This window comes from Trachemys scripta, chromosome 9, assembly GCF_013100865.1.
Source record: "Trachemys scripta elegans isolate TJP31775 chromosome 9, CAS_Tse_1.0, whole genome shotgun sequence".
NCBI classification, from domain to species: domain Eukaryota; kingdom Metazoa; phylum Chordata; order Testudines; family Emydidae; genus Trachemys; species Trachemys scripta.
Window position 1 is genome coordinate 72,338,277 of NC_048306.1, and position 19,936 is coordinate 72,358,212.

Sequence of the window (19,936 nt, forward strand, 5' to 3'; positions counted from 1 at the left end):
AAATAATGACATGCACCGTCAGAAAGTAGCCTACTTGCCTGTCTACCATTAATTGCACATAGTGGTAATGAAGATGACATAAAACGAAATTATTATTAGAGTGACATCTTAAATATTCCTATGCTCCATATATAAAACTTCATTCAGTTATTTGGAAACTCCTCAAAAAAGGTCATGTGTGATTGTCCTCTAGGATATGCATAAACTGTAAATCTACTATAAGTAACTATAAGTAGCAGTGATCTATAGTTATAATTTTGATAGCAGTCCCTAATAGTCTGTTATTTTCCCAATACACAACTGTACTTTCCTTTGGGTATTTAATGATCAAAAGAGGAAGCATTCTTTCCTCTAAATAGTTAACCCTTTATATCGGGCCTACCTGATTTTATTTTTGTTGCACATTTTTTTAAATACAGAATATGTAGTTTGTTCTCTGTACAATGATGGTATGGGCAATGGCACAGAAGCTTTATGGATATAAAACTATCTGGAAAGAGACACAGTGGGTGAATCCATACATCCAGGCAACCAGAGACCAACAGTTTTGAAACTGGCTCTCCGCAGAGGATATCACTTGTATATACTCACTAAACAGAGGATATACTGTTTTATAATTTAATTATAATTTCATTATAGTGACTATTAAAGTGCCAGACTAGAGAAATATCTACCCCACTGTTTCTCAAACTTTTTCATGTAGTGACTGCCTGCGTAGGTGAGTCCTTTCATCCAGATCCCTCAAAAGAGGTGCCAAAGATATATAGCAGTGGTTTTCAACCTGGTGGTCCACAGACTGTCTTATATTTCCTAAGGGGTCCACATCTCCAAGCAAAATTTTTTAAGGACCTGCAAATGAAAAAAGGTTGAAAACCACTGGTTTATAGGGATTCTGGTATCTGAGGAAGAATGGTTGCAAGTAATACAGTAGGTCACTGAAGAGAAGCCTAGATCGAAACCACAGGTTAAGAACGTATGTTCTACTTTAAAGTGAATAATATTTACTCCTGGGGGAATTCTGCACCACCGCACATGCGTAAAATTTATGTCCCCTGCAGAATTCTTTGCTTCCCTGCAGAAATATGACTTTCTGATGGAGAAGCAAAGGGAAGCCACAAGAACAGTCTTGTGACCCTCCCCAGCAGTATGTTTTAGGTGCCCAGGGCAGCTGGCAGAGAGGTAAATCACTGTGGAGCAGGGGGTGGAACTGGGGAAGACCTGGCAGGTGGCTCCTCCCCTGCACCAGGCTCAGCTGCTAGTCCCAGCTGGGCTGGGGAGGACGGGACTTCCTCTTCCCCTGCATGGCACCCGGGGACGTGTCAGACCCACCCCCAGATTTATCCTCCAGCTGTACGAAGCTCTGCAAACTCCATCCATCGCTTCCTGCACCCATCTCTCCTTAGCTGCACGGGGAGGGATCACTGTACAGGGAGCTGCTCCCCCATCCACCCAACCCGTGCATCCAGACCCCCTTATACTCAGACCTTCCAGCCAAGCCTCACCCCCTCCCACCCAGAACTTCCCCTCCACCCACCTAATGAGCCCCACGTCCCCTGCCCCTGGACCACCCCAACAAGCCACCTGCACCCGGATCCCCACCATACTGAGCCCCACCCAGCTGCACCTGGATCCCCACCCCACTGAGCCCAACTCCCCCAGCATCTGGACCCCCGCACTGAGCTCCCCTGCCGAGCCCTATCCTCTCCACACCCAGACTCTCTCCCCCCCCACCCCCAAGCCCCAACCACCTTCACCTGGACCCCCCGGCAGAGTCCCATTATTGTTGCACTCAGAACCTCCCCAACAAGCCCTTGTGCATCCAGATCCCTCCCACACCCAGATCTCCAACTGAGCTGCCCATACCCAGATTGCCCCACACAGAATCCTCTCAACCCACAGCTGGACCCCCCACACTAAGCCCCTCCACCCTTGGATCCTGCCTTGCTGAGCCTGCCTGCCCACACCTGGTGCACCTGGCACAGAGGGGCAGGGCCCTGGGGTGTTTCTGGTGAAGGCCCAGTCCTTGTGCTGTGTCAGGGTTGGGTGCAGCCTCACCGTCGAATTCATGTCCCGGTGGAGGAGCTGCATAGTGATCTCCCACCTCTGTGCAGCCAGTGGCCTGTGTTCCCCAATGCCAGGCTGGAGCTTCCATATTTATTTTACATGAAGTGACTGATAGATGAAACTACATTTTAAGCATTCACTGTAGGGCTTGTCTACACATGGAGTTAGGCCAGAATTAACTCTGTGCGAACATGCTTATTCCAGAATTAAGAGTGTCCAGATACGGAGCTATTTCGAAATAACTATTCTGCTTCAAATTCACATTTTACCTTATTCTGGAATAACTTGTGTAGACAAGTTCCTAGATATGTTACTAGGAGCTTTAAGTTGGATGTGCTGCTTAACTGGAGAATTTTAACTGAACTCTCTCACACTGCTAGAAAGTCTCCTCTCTAGAAATTCAAATTCTTTTTTTAATTGAAGTTTTCTATCACTTTTGTCAGAAACTTTGGAGTATAAGCAAATTCTGTCAGTTTTCTTCCTCACTTGTTACAACCAGGGCCAAAATACACGTGGGAAAGGCTGGACAAACTTGTTACACTTTCTCTAATCCCTCCCTCCCATTCAGCCAGTTAGACTGGATTCTTGAGAAACCAGAAGAGTTGTGTACTTCTTTTAGATTACAAAACACACATGAAGAACAGTACATGCCATTAGGAGCTTATAAAGCACTATGCACTCTAATGGAGCTATATTATTCACAAATAGCACTCTCTAAATTCTCCACTCTATCTGACGCAAATTTTTTTGTTCCAAATGGATTTTATCTGTTCCATCATTTTATCTTTATTCCTCCACAAGACTTTAATAGATGTGAGAAGAGTCAACAAAATATTAATCTCAGTTCCTACATAATCCCTTCAGCTTCACTGGGTAGAGGACCAAATGTAACTGGAGACAACTTTCTCATGCTCTTGAAAATTCAAGAAACCATCCTCCTAAGCCGCTGCCTGTTCCCCCCACCCCAAGAAAAACCAAAACCCAAATGCATATCTCTCTCATTTTCTTGAGAGCATTCCAACATCATGCTCAAATGACAGCATATGACATCTAAACCAAACAATGTTATTGACTAGGGCTATCTATTAACTGCAGTTAACTCACACAATTCAAAAAAATTAATTGTGATTTAAAACATTAATTGTGATTAACTGCAGTTTTAAACACGCTGTTAAACAATAGAATACCAATTGAAATTTATTAAATATTTTGGATGTTTTTCTACATTTTCATATAGTATTCATATAGTGTTGTAATTGAAATCAAAGTGTATATTATTTTTTATTACAAATATTTACACTGTAAAAATTATTTAAAAAATTGTATTTTTCAATTCACTTCATACAAAAACAGAACAATGTAAAACTTCAGAACCTACAAGTCCACTCAGTCCTACTTCTTGTTCAGCCAGTCACTAAGACAAACAAGTTTGTTTACATTTACGGGAGATAATGCTGCCCACTTCTTATTTACAATGTCACCAAAAAGTGAAGAGAGTCATTTGCATTGCACTTTTGTAGCCAGCATTGCAAGATATTTACGTGCCAGATATGCTAAACATTCATAGGCCCATTCATGCTTCGGCCACCATTCCAGAGGACGTTTCCATGCTGATGCCGCTTGTTAAAAAAATAATGCTTTAATTACATCTCTGACTGAACTCCTTGGAGGAGAATTGTATGTCCCCTGCTCTGTTTTACCCGCATTCTGCCATATATTTCATGTTATAGCAGTCTTGGATGATGACCCAGCACATGTTGTTCATTTTAAGAACACTTTCACTGCAGATTGCACAAAACGCAAAGAAGGTACCAATGTGAGATTTCTAAAGATAGTTACAGCACTCGACCCAGGGTTTAAGCACCTGAAGTGCCTTCCAAAATGTGAGAGGGACGAGGTGTGGAGCATGCGTTCAGAAGTCTTAAAAGAGAAACACTCTGATGAGGAAACTACAGAACTCAAACCAATGAAAAAGAAAATCAACCTTCTGCTGTTGGCATCTGACTCAGATAACGAAAATTAACATGCGTCGATCCGCACTGCTTCAGACAGTTATTGAGCAGAACCCGTCATCAGCATGGACGCATGTCCCCTGGAATGGTGGTTGAAACATGAAGAGACATATGAATCTTTAGCGCATCTGGCACATCAATATCTTGCAATGCTGGCTACAACTGTCCAATGAGAACGCCTGTTCTCACTTTCAGGTGACATTGTAAACAAGAAGCGGGTAGCATTATCTTCTGCAAATGTAAACAAACTTGTTTGTCTGAGTGATTGGCTGAACAATAAGTAGGACTGAGTGGACTTCTAGGCTCTAAAATTTTACATTGTTTTATTTTTGAATGAAGGTTGTTTTTTTTTTAACAAATCTACATTTTTAAGTTCAACTCTCATGATAAAGCAATTGCACTACAGTACTTGTGTTAAGTTAATTGAAAAATACTATTTCTTTTGTTTTTATACAGTGCAAATACTTGTAATAAAAAATAAATATAAAGTGAGCACTGTATACTTTGTATTCTGTTTTGTAATTGAAATAAATATATTTGAAAATGTAGAAAACACCCAAAAATATTTAAATAAATGGTATTCTATGATACAGTGCGATTAATTGCGACTATTTTTTTAATCGCTTGTCAGCCCCTATTACTGACCCTTTGGTCACATGAAAGTTACCAAACAACTGATCCTGCTCTAATGGGAGAAGACCACAATATTCAGATCCTGAATCCAAATACCTGAATATAATCCTAGAGTAGCTTCTTCCTTACCTTCCACTGCAACAAGCTTTAGGGTCCCCACAACCATGAACTCTCTACTTGGGAGTGGGGACAGAGACTTTCAACCCTGGATCCAATGGCCACCTTCCAATCCTCCCCCTCATCTCTCCACATTTTGCAGCAACAGTGCAGAAAAGACTTCTGCACTTGCTGTTACACTGAGCCTGAGAACCCACAGATGGCTCAGTAAGTGGAACGACCGCATGGTACATTACAAACCAAATTTCTATTTTTTAATTGTGCCTTATCTCCAATCTGACTCTTTATTAATACTGCTCACAATTAAATGAAAAAGAATAAAAGCTTACAGCAGTTTGTTTTCATGACAACTATAGCTAAAATATGATCATTATTATGAGGAAAATATTACCTCCTTTAAGTCCTATAATGGTACCCCGAAGACCAACTGGAACAGAAAAGTTCTCCCTCACATTGACAACACGGTCAAACAGTCGATACTCTGCATCTCTGTCTGGAACAACCCCATTCTGTTGTTCTAAAGGCTGACATTAACCAAAAGACTATATTAATTCTAGTAAAATATAAAGATATAAGTTATTCTGATTTTAATAACAAATGAATCATGGATTTAAAACTTAAAGAAGTTGAAATGATTACATTGTTTTCAGGACACAGAAAACAATTTGAACTGTTCTCTCAACAACCAAGTAGAGAGTTACAATTCTCAGAAAACATCCTTTTATTAATAATATTGCTAACTAGGAAGCTGCAGTGCTACTGAATGAGCCCATGGAGTTGAGGGAAGGCACAATCAGAAATAATGTTCAGCTTCTCTTGTGCCACCAGCTGTGAGATACCTAGCAAAGCAGCCTAGAGCATACAGGTGCCATGAAAAGAGCAAAACAGGCAAAGGGCAGCATTTCTGAAGCATTTAATATTCTTTTTACATCTATTACAATTATGGAGGGAATGAAAGTTGTAGAATCAGCAAACAGAAGAAGAAAAAAGACATATGCTACCCAAACCACATAAGAGTCAATAATTGAATTTCTGTCCCATTTATGCAGCAGTCATTGTTATTAAGTAACTCCACACTGAAACTGATTTTCTAGGAGACACCTTAATTAATCCTGTCCCAACTAAGTGAAGTGCCCTATAATAATTTCTGAAAGTTCATGAAGTTTGTCCAGGTTATATTTATTTTACATATGTTTAATTTTATTATAAAAATTAACAGCCCTCAAATGACTTACTCTATACAGCAAATGGGGTTTCACCGTCACTCGCACCTTCTTGTTACTCTTTCTTTGCTAAAGGAAAGGGACAAAATAATTTTAAAAACAATTAAGTCAGAAAAATTATGCCATTGTTTTGCAATGTCTTAGATAAAAGATGCCCACTATCACTCTGAATTGAAAACATACAGGATTTTTTTTTTTTTTTGGATGTGTTGAGCAAGCAAGCAGAACAGGGATCAGAATACAGTAGGACTTCAGAAGAAAATATACGTACATGTGCTCCATGAAAATGTACTGCAGGCATTCTTCCGGTATTAAAGGAGGAGACACAGTTCTCAAGACTTTGAATCATGCCAAAACACTGTAGTTAAAAAATACTTTCAAGTAACTGGATCTATGACAGGGGTAGGCAACCTATGGCACGGGTGCCGAAGGCGGCACACGAGCTGATTTTCAGTGGCACTCACACTGCCCGGGACCTGGCCACCGGTCCAGGGGGCTCTGCATTTTAATTTAATTTTAAATGAATCTTCTTAAACATTTTAAAAACCTTATTTACTTTACATACAACAATAGTTTTGTTATATATTATAGACTTATAGAAAGAGACCATCTAAAAATGTTAAAATGTATTACTGGCATGCGAAACCTTAAATTAGAGTGAATAAATGAAGACTCGGCACACCACTTCTGAAAGGTTGCCGACCCCTGATCTAAGAAGTCAGGTTAGTCTTTCTAAACCATGGCTTAAATTATTTAACCAATCCCAAAACAAACCCAAAGTTAATATCACTTTTGCTTCTGGATCCTTCTACACAATCTGGAAGAATATCAACCACTTGTCTCATGGGGATTTGCTACACATCATGGGACTTAATAACCCATTTAACACTTAATACTTCCTTGCCTATTTTTGTTTTAATTTTCTCTTTTACTTGAATAGATCTGATGAGAAAGACCTGTGAGGCTGGAGGAGACTGCCTCCTAGTTATCTGCGGATCAAAGGAAAACTATTTGGGAAACAGAATGGAAGATTGGGTTTGTGTTTGGAAGACATTGTGAGGAGTCCAGGACCTCTTTGGACACAGATTCTTTTCCCAAAATCATTCACAGTCAGGGCAGCTCAGAGTAAATCTGACTTAACTAACTAGAGAGAAAAGAACCAAAGAGTAGACAGACTGCTGAGGCCCTTTTCTGAGTTGCTATGACAATTTATGATGCAATTTAGTAGATTACAGTTCTTCCAATAGTCTCTGTAATATTTGCCATGCCACAGAAAAACCATTTTCTGTAATCTGAATAAAGTACTTGGACAATAAAAATAACTGCTTTTTGGTCCATCACTAGTCAAATCTATAAAAATTCAGTACCTTGCACTTCTCTAATTCTTCTTCAATTTTCTCTACAATAGCTGCATCCAGAATTTGTAAGTCACAAGATGAACGAGATAAAGCGCTGACAGGATGCGCCTTTAGCCAGGCAACAATTTCTTGAACTCTCTCAGCACTATATAAAAAAAATTCCATATTGATCATAATTGTTGAGGGCTTTTATATTATTGTGGACTATACGCAGTTTCTGGATTTATAATGTCACCAGATACTACAGTAGTAGGCACATCTTATAACTGGATATAGTCATAACAAACACTGCTATGTGGTGCTCCAAGAGTTTAGTATAGGGACAAAAAAATTAACCATGATAGAATGAAGCTTCAAAAGTATAAACTAAAATGCAGACTCTTGAAATTCTACCTTCCAGACTAAAAATCTGGATTTTCAAATAAAAATCATTAAAAACACCCCATGAAGATTATTTTAAAAGCAAAAATTAAAAACCATGGAGAACTAAACTGTACAAATATGAGGTATAGGTATGATAAATAGCTGGCTCTAGAAATGACATATGTAATATCCTGATAATGGTCAAAATCATCCTTTAATGAGTCTGGTCCTGAAGAAAAAGACAGGTTTCAGTTATTTAAAAAGGCCACCATTATGTGGTGGCAGCCATTTTCAGTATTGTCAAATCCCTCTTGCCACCAGTTTCCTGTCTACCAATCTTCAGGTTGGGCAGTTTTCCTGCCTGCAGATATTTCAGTACTTGAAGAATTTTTATTACCGCAAAATTTCTAGTCTAGTATTTGGACTGGATGATTCCAAAAATACTGAAATAATTGTACCCTTCTTTGCTTTGCCACTTCAGCAGTTTTTGAATGTACAGAGGTCAATATCTGGAACTTGTCATATAGAATACTATTTAATCAAAATGAAAAAACATTGCTCACCCATTCTCGTCCTCCCCAGGCCATATATCATCTTCATAGAATATATCTTCTTGACTATTTTTGGCAATATAACTAAACAGTTCAGGGACCCTAATAATAAAAGGGATATAGTTTCACATACAGCACAGTCAAAAACAAGTGCTTAATAGACACAAAATAATCTGGAATCCAGGGTGCAGTAGCTTTTCATAAATGTACAGAGTTTTATTGGCCAAATAGGCAGTGCAATATGCTGACTAAAGATCCAAAATCAGATTTCTGTCCAAGATCATCTCTTGCTAGGACTCAGAACACACTAGAAGTAAAATGAGCCATTCCCTTTCTCTAAGTCCACCCAACTCCATCATGCAACCTCAGAAGCAGTACTGATGGGTTCCATAAAGGCCTGTGTCCTGTCCTCTTTGGTTAAAAGACTGGATCTCTATGACATGGGAATAAAGAAGAAATTGCAAGATCCCACATGCTCCATCCCTCTCTCCATAAAATAAACTTAAGTTATAGAGACAGACTGTTGCTGAGGGATTCTAATGATGACAAGTTACTGGAGAGGAACTTGGATGGATTGGGATGTCACCAAAGCCCCACATGTTAGCTTAACATTTTGCTTTTTAGGCTGTTTATTTTTTTCCATTCATACAGTCATTTTTACATAATTGTAGTCAGCCTCTAGCCGTTACTAAGGGGATAGACAATGACTAAGTGATCTTTCACTGTGAATATAAATCTGTGAGATATCATGTGTACTACATGCTGAATGACAACAGCACTGGTCTAGAAACGAAAATTTAATTAGTCTCCTCCACAAGATCTCTTCCACACACTAGCCTCCTTCATTTTAGTTTTTAATTCCTCATCAATCAGGAGAGACTACAATGGGATATAAACTGATTTCAAAGTGGTTCCAGAAGGTAATATAGATAGTACAATAAAACTGGATTTCCTATGCAGTGTAACTATTATAACATGAGGTGTTTTCAAATTCCAGCACACTGGAGCAGTATGTGTTTATTTCAATACTCTATGCAACAAAATGAAATAATTTAGACACCTCCCACATGCAGAATGTCTTATTACAGTTGTCACCATCTGATTTTGAAACACAGATGCTGAATTACAGCCATCGCTTCTCTTCAAATAGAAAGTGTTCCAAAGTAACTTCTAAATGTAAGAAAACTAGTGTGTGTCTACACAGCAAAGAAAAAGCCATGACTAGGTACAGATTGTACATTGAAGATATGAAGAAAATATCATTTCTTTCAATTTCTTTAATCTTAGCTTTAAGAATCTTCCATGACATTCTTAATAATGTTGCTGAGTTTGTTCCTTTGCTATTTCATGTTAGATTATAGTCCGTTTTAAGTCTGAAGTCAGAAACACCTCAAAATACTTCATTTGATGCACTTATTTCTCATTAAACCAGGATTTGGATTACCCTACCTCCAGTCCCAGAGTCATCAATAATAAACTTTTGCACAGTGAATAAAACCCATTTACAATTTCAGTACAATAATTTCAGAAATATGACGTTATTATTCAACTCTTACCTTTCTAAATACTCAGCAAGAAGTTGCTCCACTGCAGAAGAATACATCCATTCATTTCTAACCTTCTTAGTATAGCCAGGGACCTCTTCATTCTTCTTATTAAACTTCAGATTCAAGCCCACATTTGCCTTGTGGTCTCCATGTGGACTGCAAAACAAAAAATTACGTTTTGTAAAGGAAAAACTACTGACATCTGACTTGAGCCTCAGAAAAGTTGTTTCTGATAACATCTTTATCTGCTAATGAAACTGACCTACTTTGTAAAGCACGTTGAGAATTACTGATGAAAAGTGCTGTATAAGAGTTGGCTATAATCACTCTGTGGGATGTAACAGGAAACAGGTGTTTTCAGTTTTAGGAAAGCATATCATGTGACTTTTGGATTACTATCTTTTTCACAAGTTGTATACAATTGTATATTTTTAACTGTTATTCAATAAATACACAAATTACAAACAAACAAAGATTGTCAACTTTGTGGCATAGAGTTAGTATGTACTACAAGAGGGAACGCCAATAGAGTCCTAGTTCCACCCTGGTGTCCCCCTCAGCACTACCAAGGGCTGGACACACTTTAGAGGCATTTTGCCTGGCCTGAAGTAGCTCAGGTATCTTGGGTTGGTCAACAGTAATCTTTCTAGCCAATAAAGAACTGTTAACGGGCTTTGAATATAGTCTTCTTGGGGTCTCCTTGCTTTGGAAGGTTGGTTGTAAGGGTGAAATATATTTACAGATGAGGGATTTAAAGAAAAATTCTCACCCAAAACTCACTTGACAGAAAAGTCTTTTATACTAATGTCCCAGTTAAGGGTTATTTTTTAATTGATTTTTCTTAATTTTAATAAAGCAATTTCAAATGTACCAGTTCCCAGCCTGGGCCTCATTTTCTGATTGAGGCAGGAAGGGCATCATGACAGCATTGGGCGGCATAAACTCAGAACAACATCCTCTAGAATTATGGTCTCAACCTACTAGCCTCCTAGGTGTTGCTGCAGATTTAACATACTGAAGGTGTCTCCAAGAGAAGAATAAAAAAAAAATATATGAAGTATAGGAGTACGTATGATTCAACTGGGATTTTTAATTTAATTTTTCAAATTTTAATCTGATGCAATATTCTACTAATGGTCAATTAGAATATCACTGCAACTAAACAATTTTTTTGGTACTTAGTAAATCTAAGCGATTCTTAGTTTTTAAAAAAACAAACAACCAGAACAAAGCTCTGATTCAGAAAATTAACAAACTAAGCTTCCATTAACTGAAGAGTGCATCTTTCTGAAAACATTGCTTATATCAAATACGCTATCAATACAATTTTATATCACAGATCCCATTAGAATTTATGAATACTGAGATGTCAAATAGGATGAAAACATAAGAAAAATCAATATAGTAAATTCTGTTTACAGTAGCTTCCACTTATTAGCAACCCTTTGGCTGCTAGCCAAAAGTTGCTATTATCCAGCAGTTGCTAATAAGTGGAAGGCTTAGCATGCTCCAGCGCTCCCTTCCCTGTGTGCAGTCTCTTGGCAGGGCATAGCCTGGAGAGTGCAAGGAGAGATATCATGCAGTTCCAACACCCAGGATGCAGCCCTCCTCCCCGCTATTGCCTATGGCCTCCCCTCCCAGCCTGCAGCCCCTTATCTCTTGTATGATCCCATGTGCAGTTAGGTTTGCTAGGCTGCAACTCCTCTCCCCACTACTGCCCAGCCCACAACCTCCCAGGCCACAGCCTCTTACCTCCTATACAGTCCCATGTGCAGACAGGTTTGCTGGGCTGCAGCCCCAGAAGGAAGCGCTGGGACACGATGAGCACCGGCCACAGGTAGGTTTGCGGTGCTGCAGCGAGGGAAGGCATGCCCCAGCCCTTCCATTCCTGGATGCAGCCTCATAAACCTATCTGCAGGGAGTGCTCTGCACATCTCAATACATACTTCCCTGCCTATAGACTGGCAAGCCTGCCTGCAGGTGGGGCCTTTCTTTAAAAAAAGTTGCTAATAAGAAGCATGCCGGTGCCAATATCCTAATCCTATCAACACTGATGTTAATGGGATGGGATTGGTTCCTGGCAAAATGTTCCCATTAACTGGAAGTTGCTAATATCAGGATTGCTATTAGGCGGAATCTACCATGGCATATAATCTACAATTTTACATGCATAATTGAGAGTTTTGATTACAAAGAAATTTATTACAGTCAAACATACTTTCTCCTGGATCCTCTTCCAATAAATATGCTTCCTGTAAACCTGGAGACAAGATATCCACTCACTCCAAGACGACTGGCTAAAACATATCCAGGATTGTACTTCACAGAATATTTCTTTAAAAATAAAAATACATTACTATATACTAGGACAGGATAGAGGCAATAAAGTACTATAATTATTTTTAAAAGCCCATTCATTTCCTTTTAAAAATTACCTTCCAACCCTATATATTTCTCTGCTATTCCTGCACTAAGGGTTGGGAGGAGAGGAAAGGAAATCAGCTCCCAGAACTCTGCAGGAGACCCTTCCATTGGTCTGAGGATCCAGAGAGGAGAAGGGCAGGCCCAGAGGAATTTACCAATTTATTTGGGGCAGGGACTGTGTTGCTAGAGTGTCTAGCTGCAGAATGAGGCAGTGACCTAGATTGGGACCTTGGGGAGCTATTATAAATATTGAGTAATAAAATACAATATAGTCCCTGAGCTCAATGTGTTTGAAAAACACTGAGCTAAACCAAGCGAGAACATCTCGCATCTTGCTCTGAAACTTGTCAGCTCAGGCTCTTACAATCACTAATGGGAACTAGTTCCCAAGGAAAGGATCATCAACTGAAAAAAACCCTGCTGTCTTGTCATGAACTGCCTAAATTCAGGGACTAACTGCCAGAGTCACCCAGCTGACCTTAACTGTCATGATGACTAGATCTCCTGAACAGACCAATGTTTTAAATATTGCAGTTTAAGGTGTTAATGGCAACCAGAAATGGAAGTGAAGCCAATGCAATCATTTGAGCAAAAAAGTTATAAGCACATGGTGATCCCCGTTTCTCACTGCCCGGAAATATTGTTTCTGGTCACCAGATGCTGGTACGCATAAAGGAGCAGCACTACTGGCAGCCAGATTCTAGTAGAACTAGACCATCCCACAGAGGATGCAAACCATGGGACATGGGTATGGAACTGCACGGTAAGAGTGCAGTTCAATGATCTGAACAGACCTTGTATTCAGCCTTACATTACAATATATTACAATATATTAGTGTTAAGATAGTCTCCCTGAATGAGAATGTTTTAGTATTTCAGTCTTTTACAGAAGGATATGGATTGCGGCACAAAAGACAATTGGGATCTGTGAAGGAAATTTGTCACTGACAAAAATATCTGACACAATATTTAAGTATTTACTGGATTTACAAAAATACTTACATGCTGGTTCTGTATTAAGGAATCAAGCTGGGGTTCACACGGGATATTGAAAACTACACGAATTCTACCTTCTGTGATAACATCACATGAATCCTGCACCTGGTAGAAAAAGTAAGTTAATAAACTTAATTCACTTCTCTGCTGGAATAATTGAGGTAAAAACTCTAGACTTATATTTTCTGTGGGAAGCCTAAGCTACATGTGTAAATTCACTGCACAGATTTTTATTATATATACCGTATTTTCCGGCGTATAAGACGACTGGGCGTACAAGACGACCCCCAACTTTTCCAGTTAAAATATAGAGTTTGGGATATACTCGCCGTATAAGACTACCCCTCTTCCAACGCACACCAAAAAAAAATTTAAAAAACATCAGATTTGATTTCAATATGGTAATTTTAATTCAAATGCTTATGACATGCAGGTACTTAGCAGGAAAACTGTCACTTATAAACATAAGGCTGTTTGTCATCAAACATGTAAACATAAAACAGTGCAAGTGGATTAAACTTTTCCTAATTCACTCTAAAGCTGAAAGGAAGGATAAGACAATAAACCCATGGGAGCTGCCATGCTGTTTGTTTTCTAAGCTGTCAACCAAACTGGAAGTGATGATGATAGGAGGAAGATAACAAACAAGAGAGAGAGAGCAAGTGCCGGGCAAGTCCCTGGCGAGTTAGCAACGCCCATCATAACTGCAAGCTACGGTATTTTTACAGGTTTTGCTGGCGTGACAGTTTCCCTTTAAAAGCCTTCAAAATCCTCCTGTTCGTCATCTGATATCATAAGTACATCAATGACATCTTGTGATACATTTGTAAGGCAGTCATCGTATGGATCGAATTCCGTATCAGATGGTGTGGTCTCAGCTTCGGCTTCCTCTTCATCTTGCCACAAGTAGTCGTCCTCCATACCATCTAATGAATTTGATATGCCACACTTCTTGAAAGACTTGATTACTGTTTCTGCATCAATATCATTCCAGGCTTTTATGACAAACTTGCACAAAACATCCAACTGTGGAGCACGCATGTTTCCTCCTTTTGTGAATGACTTTTCGCCGCTAACCATCCATTCATTCCACTGTTCTTGAATGCGATCTTTAAATGGCTTGTTTAGGCACACATCCAGTGGCTGTACCAACGATGTCAATCCTGCAGGAATAACTGCCGCATCTGTGTTTAGTCTTGCAAGCATTTGCTTGGTGCTGGGAGTTAAATGAGCCCTGAACATATCCCACACCAGTAGACTACATTTTTGAATAAGTCCACCTGGTCGCCTGCTCCATACATTATCAAGCCATAGCTTTACCCCTTCTTCATCCATCCAGCCTTTTTCATTCACATGTACAAAACAACCAACAGGGAACTTGAATTTCGGCATTGTTTTTCTTTTAAAAATAATCATTGGTCTCAGTTTGGCGCCATCAGCTGTGCATCCTAGTACCACTGTAAAACTGGACTTCTCATGTCCTGTTTTAATTAAAATTGTTTTTTCACCTTTTTGATGGACAGTTTTATTTCCAACCATATCAAAATTCATTGGAGTTTCATCCATATTTCCAATACTACTTAACGCATAGCCATGTTTAGTGCGCTGTTGTATTACGTATTGATGGAAACTATTTACTTTGCTCTCAAGATCTGCAGGTAATTTTGGGGCAATTTTCATCTTTTGCCTCAGTACCATATTATGCCTTCCCATGAATCTAGTACACCAGGATACAGTGGCCTTAAATCTGTTGCTGTGATCTGGGTTAGATTTTGCCCACTGAAGTGCAAACAAATGTATTTTATTTCGTGTCACTACATAACCGTTTTGGCGATGCTCATTCACCATGTCTGCTACATGTTTTTCGAGTTCTGGCCAATGTGGAGTGCCTCTTCTTAATGCACACTTACCCCTTGGCATACTCTTTAATGCTTTTTCATTTGCTTTCCAGTCCCGAACCATCTTTTCTGTTACTCCATATTGTCTTGCAGCAGCGCAGTTATTATGTTCCATGGCAAAGTTTACAACTTTAAGTTTGAAACTGGCTTCATATTTCTTTCTTCTTGCTGGTGGAGCCATGATGGGGTTTTGACTGTTGGACATTGGTATACTGTACTGTATGTACTGGTGCTATACTGTATGAACAGGTACAGATACTGGTGCTGTACTGTATGTGGTACCCAGTATACAACAACCAGCCAATCACGGCAAGCGATGTACCTTACCGGCGATTGGCTGGTTGTTGTATACAAAGCCTGCTTGGATTGGTCAGCTCTCCCTGCCTGCCCAGCCCTCCCTGTCTCCAAGACTATCAGAGCGGTAGCGCAAACACGCCTCTTTCACCCGTCTGGCCCGCTCTTGTATCCTATTACCTCCTTCTCTGCCTCTCAGATCTCGCACATGCGCGCCTGCGCCGCTTCACTGCAGTCCTCAGGAGCGAGATCTGAGAGGCAGAGAAGGAGGTACGGTAATAGGATACAAGGGCGGGCCAGACGGGTGAAAGAGGCGTGTTTTTCTGGGCACAGCGCCGCTCTATCTTTTTTCCATACCCCGGGCGTCCCGGACGCCTGCAGCTTGCTCCGCCCTTCACTTACACCTTCCTGGTGAGGCGCCCCCTCACCTCGTCATCGGGCGGGGATGCGGCCGCGGCCGTTTTTGAGCTCCCCCCACCATATGCGGCAACCGCAGATTCTCCAGTCCAGCTCGGAAGTTTCAGCACCCGCCCTATAAGACGACACCCGGCGTATAAGACGACCCCCGAATTTTGAGAAGATTTTCCTGGGTTAAAAAGTAGTCTTATACGCCAGAAAATACAGTATATATATGTATGTATATGTGTGTGTGTGTGTGTGTTTGTCTGCCATATGTGAGAGAGATGGTAGACAAATACTACCTCTCTCATTTAGAAAAAGAGGTCATTTAAAAACAGACTTGGCACCAGACTTTGGGGTCTATACTCTGTATAGATAAACTGAGCAGTTTATCTGTATAGAACATAGATCAAGTGTGGGGATGGGCAAAAACACCTTAAAGCTCAACTTTGCCCTCCTCAGATCTTGGTGCAGCTTCTTTACAGGGCCAGTCCTATTGCACTTAGTTAGGACACTATCAGACTGACTGCAAAGAGCCCCAAAGGAACAAAACCATAGCTGATGATCATGATGTTGATGGGACATTCTGGTTATGCTCCTTTTTCCCTGTTACGTTAGCAACATGGTAGGGGAGAGGCAGGAGCTCACCCATGTCAACTAAGCCACCAAAGTAAAGTAACCTGGGTTGGCTAGACTGACTCCAGAGCTAGATTCTGCCACACAGCACCAGAGAATCTGGCCCTTGATATTTATAGGCTTGTAAGAAAAGAAATCTTGTAAGAATAAATGTTTGAACTAACTTCTCCTGTGCAGCCATAGTAAGGAGTCCCCAGCATAAAGACTGTGCTTCCAGGAGGAAACAGATCATCCAAGGTTTTGATGTTGGAGAAACGAGAGTCAAAAGCACTGATATCCTACATGAAATAAGAAGATAAAAATCTATGGTGTTAAAATATCTATCAATCCCAGTATGTTCTTTAAACAGGTCTGCTAAATAGATATTTATTACCAAATATTGAACAATCACTATAAAGTAAACTACAAACTATTTCCTTCATGCTAACCTCACTACCTAAAATATACATCAACTCAGTTTTTGAAAGTAATACTGTCAGTGAAATTACATAAAGCTATTGGGCTACATATGGTCCAAGATGACTACTGTATTTTATTCAAAATGTCCTCACAAAAGTTTGTGGAAATCAAACTAAAATATGCAGTAGGGTCACAATTTTTGTGACAAGAGCCTTCAGTCTAGCTCCAAACACTTTTGAAATGGGAGTTTAAATGAAAAAATATATACCATTTAATGTTGCTTTTGACAAAGTATATACTTTTTGGACTAGAAAGGCTGCACTATTACCATAAAATTAAGATGCTGATTAACTCTTGTTATTTGTCTGTTTTAAAGTATGCATTCTAATCCAGGGGTTCTCAAACTTCATTGCACCTCAACCCCCTTCTGACAACAAAAATTGCTAGACGACTCCAGGAGGGGGGACCGAAGCCTGAGCTCCACCGCTCTTGGTGGGAGGGGGCAAAGTCGAATCCCAAGAGCTTCAGCCCCAGGCGAGGGGCATGTTACCTGAGGGGCCCCCTACACATACACTCAAGGCTCAAGCCCTTGGTCTTCGGCCCCAGGCATTGGGGCTCAGGCTTCAGTCCTGGGCCCCAGCAAGAGGAATGCCAGCCCTTGACCACTTTGGGGTCCCGACCCACAGTTCTAATCCTTTCCTAATGGAAAGGAAAATTTTATAGAAGAAGAGATTAGGAGTATTTGGAATATTTACCTTGACAATAGTTTGGTAAACAAAAGGAAGAACTTGTTTTGACCACTGCTTCTCCAAATAAACTTCACCATTTGGATTTAGCTGATATCTACGACCAGTGAGTAACTGGGCATATACAACTACTGAGGTTTCATTTATAATTATTCCTTTTCTCCTCTGGTAGCTGAAGAAAAAAAAGGAAAACATTTATTTTGATTTAAATACATGGAACTTCCTAACACAAAAAGGATGTTACTTTTATAGTGGCCTTAACCAATGTATTTAAATCCAAACAGAAATTATTCTTAAAATTATGAATATTTAAATAATTGTTTCCTGTTTATTAAGTAAGAACTATATACAGGTTTAACAACTCTGAGGCTAAAGTGTTATTCTAGATCCTATGTGAGTCATTCACTGTACTACCTGAACACCTAGAATTATTAGCCCCAAGATATGGGGATAAAATCAGAAAATTTCTTACCAATAATTTCCTTGCTGCTAGCAGCGTCCTCCCACAATTCTTGAAATTTGGGCTACTCTCCTCTCTTTGCAGCTCAGGGAGGTGAATCAGAGTTTTGGAGCCACATGGTCTTGCCACACCCCCTCATCTCCTGCTTGCTTCCAGATGAGTTATTCACAAATTGCAAAACGTGCTACCATCATTAACAAATATTCCAAAGATGACAAAAATAACTACATACATTAGGCCAGGGGTTCTCAAAAACTTCATTGCACTGTGACCCCCTTCTCACAACAAAAATTACTACACGACCCCAGGAGAGGAGACCGAAGCCCAGCAGTGCAAGTAGGCCAGTACACTCCAGTACGCCGTACCAGCAAGCTATTTATAGCTGGTACGGCATATCGGAAAGACACAGAAGCAGCCCTGCTGGAGGAGAGGGCTGGGGGTTCTGCTCCTTTCCCCGCTGGGAGGGGAAGCGGGAAAAGGAGCAGAATGCCCGGCAGCTCCTCCGGCGGCTGTACCACTCCCAGCCCTGCCCCCCTCAGCCCTGTCCTCCGGCAGGGCTACTGCTGCAGTACGAGGAAGGATGGAGATGCAGCTCCGTGCCTGGAAGGGCAGGGGGCGGGGCTGGGAGTTCTGCTCCTTTCCCCGCTGGGAGGGGCAGCAGCACGGAAAGGAGCAGAAGCTGGCAGCTCCTCCGGCGGCTGTACTGCCCCCCCCACCCAAACTCTGCCCCGCGTGCAGCCAGAGGAGGACAGAGCCCAACCCCCGCCACGGCCCAGGTAACATGGGTTGGATCTGAGGAGGGGACGGAGAGAGCGTGGGGGCTCTGGGGCTTGGGAGTCACATGGATGGTCACGTACCCCCTTAGCTGGTGCCCCCCCGTACCGGTAAGACATGGATTTTACTTGCACCACTGCCAAAGCCTGGTGGGAGGCGAAAGCCAAAGCCCGAGCCCCACCGCCCCAGGCGACGAGGCCAAAGCCCAAGGGCTTCAACCCCTCAGGCTTCGGCCCCCGGCAGTGGGGCTCGGGCTTCAGCTCTGGCTCCAAGCCCCAGCAAGTCTAAGCCAGCCCTGGTGACCCCATTAAAATGGGGTTGCGACCCACTTTGGGGTCCCGACCCACAATTTGAGAATCGCTGCATTAGGCCAAGGAAGACTATCATATGGTAATGATTCCAGTTAATAACTGACCCTTGACTGGTGAGCCATCCAGGATGGGTAGAATTGTGGGAGATTCTGCTAGTGGAAAGGAAATTGTTGGTAAGAAATTTTCTGTTTTGCAGCCCAGCATCTCCCACAATTCTTGACGTCTGAGAAGCAGCGAGCAGATGTATGGAGGCAACAGAAAAGGTCAGAAAAAAGAAAAACCATATCTCTTCCCATCTATAATATTTACTCAAAGGGCAAAATCATTTCCAGGCCACTGCCTACAGCACCTTCCTGCCAAAGGACGCCGCTGCAGAAGACAGGAAGTCCCCCTTCTAGTGCTTGATAAAGGAGGCAGCATTTGACCAGGTGGCTGCCTTACAAATTTCTGCTGTGGTTGCATTAGCTTTCTGTCCACAAGTTTGCCAGGGATTGCATAGAGCCTGCCCTGACCCCTTCTGGAACTAGAATCCCTGATGCCTAGTATGCTTCCACAATGCATAATCTAATCCACCTAGCAACAGAATACATGGCATCTCTGAGACCTTGGTGTTTCGGATAGAAGGATACAAACAGGGCCCCTGATCTCCTTGTGGACTTTGAACGTTTGAGGTAAATTTTCAGAGCCCTTCTGACATCTAAGGTGTGCCATCCTCTCCTCAGTGGGATGTT

The 19,936-nt window shown here is 41.1% G+C and overlaps 1 protein-coding gene across 3 annotated transcripts in view; it reads right to left on the reverse strand.

The window, feature by feature from the left end:
• The window catches only part of XRN1 (5'-3' exoribonuclease 1), an 87,588-nt gene that overhangs the window by 18,624 nt on the left and 49,028 nt on the right, over positions 1-19,936 (reverse strand). For all 3 annotated transcript variants that reach the window (XM_034781941.1, XM_034781940.1, XM_034781939.1), the window contains exons 21-29: positions 17,670-17,832; positions 16,680-16,793; positions 13,295-13,393; positions 12,087-12,202; positions 9,878-10,024; positions 8,334-8,423; positions 7,417-7,552; positions 6,062-6,118; positions 5,218-5,350 (exon numbers count right to left, since the gene is read on the reverse strand). In XM_034781941.1, the coding sequence (XP_034637832.1) occupies positions 5,218-5,350; positions 6,062-6,118; positions 7,417-7,552; positions 8,334-8,423; positions 9,878-10,024; positions 12,087-12,202; positions 13,295-13,393; positions 16,680-16,793; positions 17,670-17,832 (1,055 nt within the window). The remainder of the gene's footprint in view (positions 1-5,217; positions 5,351-6,061; positions 6,119-7,416; positions 7,553-8,333; positions 8,424-9,877; positions 10,025-12,086; positions 12,203-13,294; positions 13,394-16,679; positions 16,794-17,669; positions 17,833-19,936) is intronic.